The 7,382-nt window shown below is 44.6% G+C and overlaps 1 protein-coding gene across 1 annotated transcript in view; it reads left to right on the forward strand.

Annotated features, from left to right (window-relative positions):
* The window catches only part of ASTN1 (astrotactin 1), a 316,741-nt gene that overhangs the window by 278,337 nt on the left and 31,022 nt on the right, over positions 1 to 7,382 (forward strand). Inside the window, 1 exon segment of the mRNA XM_012802586.2 lies at positions 6,706 to 6,974. Coding sequence (XP_012658040.1) covers positions 6,706 to 6,974 — 269 coding nt within the window.

Raw genomic sequence — 7,382 nt, forward strand, 5'->3', positions numbered from 1 at the left:
GGGGGGGGTGCAGCTGGAGTCACAGCTGAATTTCAAAGGCCATTAGTACCTTGGTACTGTTAGTACCTTGGTGGATTATGCTCTCCTGCCATTCCTCTACTGCGGTGGTTCTCAACCTTCCTAATGCCTCCTAATGCCGCGACCCTTTAATACAGTTCCTCATGTTGCCGTGACCCCCAACCATAAAATTATTTTCGTTGCTACTTCATAACTGTAACTTTGCTTCGGTTATGAATCGTAATGTCCATATCTGATATGCAGGATGTATTTTCATTGTTACAAAGGGGTCACAGCCCACAGGTGGAGAACCGGGGCTCTAGTGCAACCTCTCGTCCCAGATGGAACTTCACTATTACTGACCAGAAATGGAGGCTTGGATGAGTTCAGTCAATTCGTTATTAAATTTACTGTTCCTTTGCCAAAGCTGACTAACAACTTTTGGCAAAAGCATCGACGCCAAAACCTCAATCTGATGTAAACCTAATTAGCCAGGAACCTCAACCAGACAATTATTTATTTGACAACATGCCTATTAAAAGGGGACAATTTTAAGAAAATAAAACCTTATGTTGTCGATAAAATTTTTTTGTAAAGCTGCTCGGAGGCATAGATACCATTTTATTTCTGTCTCCTACAGCTTCCAAATCTGCATAGTCATAATTGATGAACAAAACCGTCACCTGGAGGCTCCTTGGGGACAGGTTTAATTCTGTTTTGTAGGCAATGCTTCGTGAAGCAGGCAGGAAATTGGAAAACTGCATTTTTAGAAAAGAAAAATGTCAACAAAGATTGGAGGGAAAGTAAGCATTTTCTGGTTGAGTATCAATTAAACAAAAAAAATTCAGTTTTCCAGAAGACACTTCTTCTCTCACAGTCTAGTTAATGGCGTTTTGCTGAGCTGCCTGTGGGTATATGATGACTGCTAATTATTCCGCCGGACCTCAAGCCCCATACACACTGCTCTCCGGGGGCTGGCTGCAGGGCATGCTTATAACAAAGACCTTCTGCTATTTCTAGAAACTTCCTGAAGAAATACCCATGAACTGGGTCTGACGTATACGGCAACCTTAATTGTGAAGCAAAAAGTAAGGGATTTTGTTTTTTAAACTTACAAATTCATTTGTAGGAAAGGACAAGTGCATAAACAAAAAGTCAAACGTCTTAGAAGGACCCAGGGCAGCGCTTCCCAAGATGAATTTAAACCCAGCCTGTCTAGTTAGTACCTGCAGAGCCCAGAGGGTAGTCACTTTGTAGACAAGTCATTAGACATGATTTATTAATTCAACAAACACTTGCAGTCGCTCAGTAAATATTTGTGTAATGAATTGTTGAATACATTAATGCAGGTTACGTATAGGCATGTGGGATATTAACAGTGGAGAATAAGACATAACCTTGTCCTTCAAGGAACCCACCAAATGACAGCCCCGTAATGTTGGGAAGTAGATTGGCAGTGGATGAGTAAGCAAATTTAAGAAGCAGCACTGTGCCCCAGGCTCAGCTCGAGACTTTCTTTGTGAATGATATCAGTTAACCTTTTCCACAGCCTTACTAGGGCAATTTAGTTATTATCCTACTTTTCATATGAGAAACAAAGACTAAGAAACTCACCCCACATTACACATCTAGCAAGTGGTAAGTTCAGAAATCAAACCCAGGCAGTCGGGTTCAGACGGTATACTTGCCATTGCCCTTGGGTGGCCGTGAGCATGGCAAGAAAGAGAGAGAGAGATGCTTTGGGGAGAAGAAGAATATAAATTTAAGATTAGGAAGATTAGGTTATGGGGTGGGGAGGGGAAGAGACAGAAAGGGAGGAGAGAGAGAGAATGACCATGTGGGGGCACCAGTGACAATGCCAGGATTTTTGACTGGAGCAAGTCGCGAGGTTGGTGATGCCTTTTGCTGAGCTAGGACCTGCCGGAAGAGGCACAGTTGCTGAGAATGTGGAGGAAATGATGACTGCGGCTTGGGACACGTTGAGTTTGAGGTGCCTGTGGGACGGGCAAGTGGATATGCAAGGAAGCTTATTTCGGTTCTAGTAGCTGAGGGAGAGATCCTGGCTAGGGGTGTAGACTTGGCTGTCTTCAGGATAATGCTTTGTTCTTTCTACTTGATTGTTGCAAGCTTTAGTTTTCATTCTTTTTTGTAGAAATTCTAAATCTGTGATTATGACTTAATGTATTCAGTCCAATGTATTCATGGATGCAAGTAGACAGATAGACCAAAACTAGGCAAAGGAATTTCAAAGATGAAAAAGACAAAGTTCCTGACCCTGGGAAACTTAGCATCTCATATAGAGGTGGAGAGAGAAGTGGTCAGTTTACGCTCCATCCTCTTATGGGTTAACTAGTAACCCATTGCATCGTATTATATTTGGGTCCCAGGAAGTATGTCATCATGGCAGGTCTGGGAGTTCAGTTTAATGTCAGAGCGACCTCTTTGTCCAAAGGCACAATTAAACATCCTGCAAGACTGATTAGAGCCTGGGATGGACTGAAATGTGAATTCATTTAACTCCAGGACACCCGGCTGGGACACTAGAGTAGGGTGAGGGTTGTGGGACGTTGTGGGATATGAGGTGTTGGTGGCTTCAGGGTGTGATCTACTGTGACTTTGCTTCATTCACCCCAAGTCAAGCCTTCTTTCCTATGGATCCTGAGCTGTCTCCAAAAGCTGGGATCTGACTAGTTTGCATTTGATTTCTCTGCTGCCTAATGAACTGCCTCTTCTAGCTCTAGCTGTGATGTCATTAGCATCTCATTGCCTTGGGCACCAACTCAGGAGAGAGATTCTTAAGCAGTCCCAGAATCCTACAGGAATTGTACCAATTTACTTCATAATAACTAAGTTGCTTTCACGACCCGTCAGTTTCTGGCAGCAGAGCAGACCCTGAATGAGAACGGGTCACTCACTTTTAACACCCTCGTGTGCTCCTGAGTGGAGGTGGGTCAGTACGTGCATGCCGAAGGCCCTGGGCACATCCACAGTGAGATGCTGAGCATTAAGGATGCCCATATTCTCATACCATGATATTCTATTGGGGGAATTTATCCACTGTGTGCTGTCGGATACAGATTTAGCCTAAAGCAAATGGCATTTATTTATAGCAAACTGTATTTGCAAAATCCTTTGCAGTTTTAGGGTTGTTAACTACATTCCAGGTTGGATGTTCTTCTCCTTGTAAAAAACTGAAGTGTCTAACTGGACTCCCCTAAGAGCAAAGGGGTGAATTCAGCAAATGGGGTGAGAGAGTCACACCTGGACATTTTTCTCAGATGTCACTGTTGTCAGTTACAATTTTGGAGGCCTTAATTGTGGTTTATTTCTTATGTACAAAGTCTGAGTATGTATTGACATAGAAGGTTTATTTTACCTTCTAAGAGCATAGTGTCTCAAATCACTAAAACATGTCCACCCAGGCTCTAGAGGGTAGAAGAGGGGTGATGAACCAACACTCACTCCCAAATGAAATAAGGTGGAGTCTCCGCAAGGCAACTCTCCACCTCCCACTCCAGTGCAGGGAGAGTTAAAAGCAAATGGCAAAGATGGGACTCTGCTGGAGCTTTTAGGACCTGAGCTACTCTCTCCTGTAGCACAGACATGATGGTTATAGGTGCTTTCTTTGGGCTAAGGGAGATTTATCTGGGCTTTCATCACCGGACTCCATCATTTTAAAGAGTATTTCCCAACTGTATCTTTAACTGCACATAGGAAATGCATTTCTTCTTTGAAAAATCTCCCTCACACACACATCCCTATTCTTCGCTGGATCCTGAATAGATAGCTTTGGGGAGCTCGCTGTTCGTTACTTCTCAGTAAATCTAGCTCCTTCCTCTCCAGACAGCTCTGTCCTAGTCCTGTCTGAAGACGGGGTTGGGGGGACAGCTGGCCTTGGCCTCCAGCAGGGCCCTCTCTGTATGTGGACTGGAAGATTTTCAGGAGACAGAGCACAGGGTTCTGAATTCAATCGAGACGGTGGTGGGTTCCACCATCGTTTTCCGCAGGCTCCTTCCCATTCCTCTCTATTCCCTCACCTTGCCAAGTATCTAGGGCTGAAGCATTTGGAGGGGGATTCGCTGAATCTTGATTTTTAACTGGGATGGCCAAGAAACAGCAGCAAGGGGAGCAACCCTGCAAACGTTTCCAGCCATCACCAGCCCTGGCGATGGGTGACAGTGAGCCAGGTGGGAGGCTGGTGGGCCCTCAGCTCCGGAGTCTGTGGTGGCAGCGCCCCCACGTGGCCGGATGGTCTGTGAGACCCGAACATCCTCAGTGATGCGTGAGTGGGATTGGGGCAGCTTCTGGGTATTTGGGGATTAAAGGAGAGAGAAAAGGAATTTGGTGGCATGTTACTTCCCCTTTAAAGTAACTTTCAGTCCATGTTAAGGGTACTGAGGGAGGGGGTTTTATTTTCCCTTAATTATCCTGTCTTTACCTATGCCCCTCTGTGTTTTTCTCCTTAGGATAAGTGTTATGCAATCATTCTATCCCTTAATTTTTAATTATCCAACTGAAAAAAAAATCGTACCTCCACAATATTTTTAAAATAGGCATGCGTTGTTTTTCCATAAGTTTATTTTCCACAGTCAGACAAAATTTCTGGAGACTTTTCTTGGCTCTCTCAAGTCATTTCAGACTTAATATCGCCACCTAGCGGTCCTTTTCTGGAAACTCTTTTTCCCGCCTCTGTCGAAGGTGCCTAGAGGCGACCGAGACACCCTCAGCCCTTCGACAAGGCTTGCGTGGAGAAATTTCAAAATCATCGCATTGGACCCCCTAAATGTATACAGTTATGATTTAATAAAAATTAAATTAAAAAAATAGATCAAAATATATAACATTCTACAAAAAATCTTATTTTGTAAAGAAACTTAACTTTATTGATTTGGGAGGTAGGGTAGGATTTCAATTTTTCAGTTTCCCAATGAATGAAATCACACTGAGGATCCAAAGACCTCAGTCCACGGCCACTCATTTCTGCCTGGTCCATACAGTGTATTGAAGATTGGAGGCCTGGTCTGGGGCTGGATGAGGCCAGTCCTGGGCCAGCTGTGACCACTTTACTAATTAATACTCCAGCCACGGAGTTGATTGAGTTACATACATTTAAATATCAATCAAGACATGCCTGTGGCTAAGGTGATTTGGGGACTAGTTTCACTTGATGCCGTCCTGCTTGGTTCTGGTGCATGGAGTTCCCTTATAATATCTGAAGGTCATGAACTTAACTCTGGGCACATGATTTAACAAAATGCAAACGCAAAATGAATTGCATACCATATTTATAGTAACCAAGGAAGTCCTTTGCCTTGGCATGCAGGAGAACTCCCATGCCAGTGGAACTGCGGGGTAGAAATGCCTCATCTGCATAAGGACGGCACCCGTGAAACAACAGTGCCCAAATGCCTCATGACATCTCCAGATGGGCTCCTATTGCATAGCAAACAAGAGGGAGAAAGGCAGAGAGCTCCCTGGACCCCGAAGGAGAGAAGGCGTGTATAAAGTTATTGAGTCTGCATCTTACAGTCACCTTGTAGAACCACTTTGCAAATCCTTCCAACCAGTTCCCCCAAAGATCCAGCCTACCAAGTATCACATTTTTGATGAGTCCAGGAGGACCAGAGTGAATGTCGTGTATATGCTCATCATTTCCAAAAGCCCAGCCCTCTCTCTAAATTTGTCTCATGTTCAGGACTGCAACAGTAGCAAAAGAGGTCAGGAATCTCTTAAGTAACCCAGTGCTTTTTGTCACCAACTCTATTTCCATTTTCATTTTGAATGAATAAACTGAGTGGAGAATCATGAGGACTGGGAGGAGAAAAATCAAGCAGCGCCTTCTTGTATAGGAAAGAAACTGTTATTCTCTGTTGGATAGTTCTCATGCTTGCCACCAAAAATAGACCAAGAGCTTCCTTACCTTTCACTCATCAAACAAACGTGGCAACAGCCCATTTCTCAGGCCTTGGAGTGAAAGTTTTTTTGAAAAAGTCCAAATTCTCTCTACATCTCTAATCTGTTGATTAACAATGAAGTGATAAAGTCCTCTTCTTCTTCTTCTGTGACCTGAAGACTTGGGAATCAGACAAACAAGGATTCAGACTCTAGCACTCACAATAGATTAGCTCTTGGCCTCACTTTTCTCATCTGTAAAATGAGCATAATCCTAGAACTTCATGCAGAGAGTTGTGTAGTGGTTAAAGGAGATTTTGAACCATCTTTTCAGTACAGGCTCCACAAATCTTAACTATATTTATGATTGAAACCATCATGGCGGTGGTTTGACAGATGCTACCCACTGTGTTACATGCTTTAAAAACATTTTGCCATTTATTCATTACACAATGTTAGAGGTAGGTACTATTAGTATCCTCACTTTACAGAAGAAGAAACTGAGTCATAAAACAAGCATGTCGTTACTATTTTTGTTCTCCATCATGGCCATCAGCACAGGTCCTGCAGAAGTGTCCTGCTGAGAGGACCTTTCTCAGAGAGGAAACAACTGCGTCTCACACTTGGAAGGGCTGTCTGTAGATCTCTGGGTCGCCTAGAGGGTGGGTGACCCAAATTAAGTGAGAGGGCAGAATCACATTCTGATACCCTCAGGGACATTTTCTGATCTGCCAAGAATTGGGGGTGGGGCATGAGGTCATGCCAGTCCTTGAGCTTTTGACTTTCTCACTATTTCTTTTCATTTTGTGTCCACAGGCAACTCCCCATCCGATGAGTCAGAGGAGCGAGAAAGAGACCCCAAGGTGCTGACGTTCCCAGAGTATATCGCCAGCCTGTCAGACTCTGGCACCAAGCGCATGGCAGCTGGAGTCCGCATGGAGTGCCAGAGCAAGGGACGATGCCCCTCATCCTGCCCCCTCTGTCATGTGACATCCAGCCCTGACTCCCCTGCCGAGCCAGTCCTGCTGGAGGTGACCAAAGCAGCCCCCCTCTATGAACTAGTGACCAACAACCAGACCCAGAGGGTAAGAGGCCGGGAACGCTTGGCTCCGGGAGTTATCAGCAACAACAGAGGGCTTTCCAAATGGCACGAGGAAGTGACAGGGCACAGTTGAGCACCATGCTAGCATATGGATAGTGAGGCATTTTGTTAAGCTTATCCAGGGACCTAATTTGCCTAGATTTGCATGTTTGCATTTTAAGTCGAAATCATTGCATCCACAACACCCACGGTGATATGATTTAGGAGTCACAACTGAGCACTTGGCACTTGTGTATAACTTAAGCAAAAAGAGCTGGAAGGAAGCAGGTAGACAGGGAGGCACAGCGTTTGCAGTCATCAAAGTCCTTGTTCAGAGAACCCTCAGGCCTTGGGAATGCTTGTGCCAAGGTCATGCGAGGAGGCTCAGCTCTGTCTCATGGCTTGTGGGCTT

This window comes from Otolemur garnettii, unplaced genomic scaffold (genome assembly GCF_000181295.1).
Source record: "Otolemur garnettii isolate 467f Iridium unplaced genomic scaffold, OtoGar3 scaffold00016, whole genome shotgun sequence".
Lineage (NCBI taxonomy): Eukaryota > Metazoa > Chordata > Mammalia > Primates > Galagidae > Otolemur > Otolemur garnettii.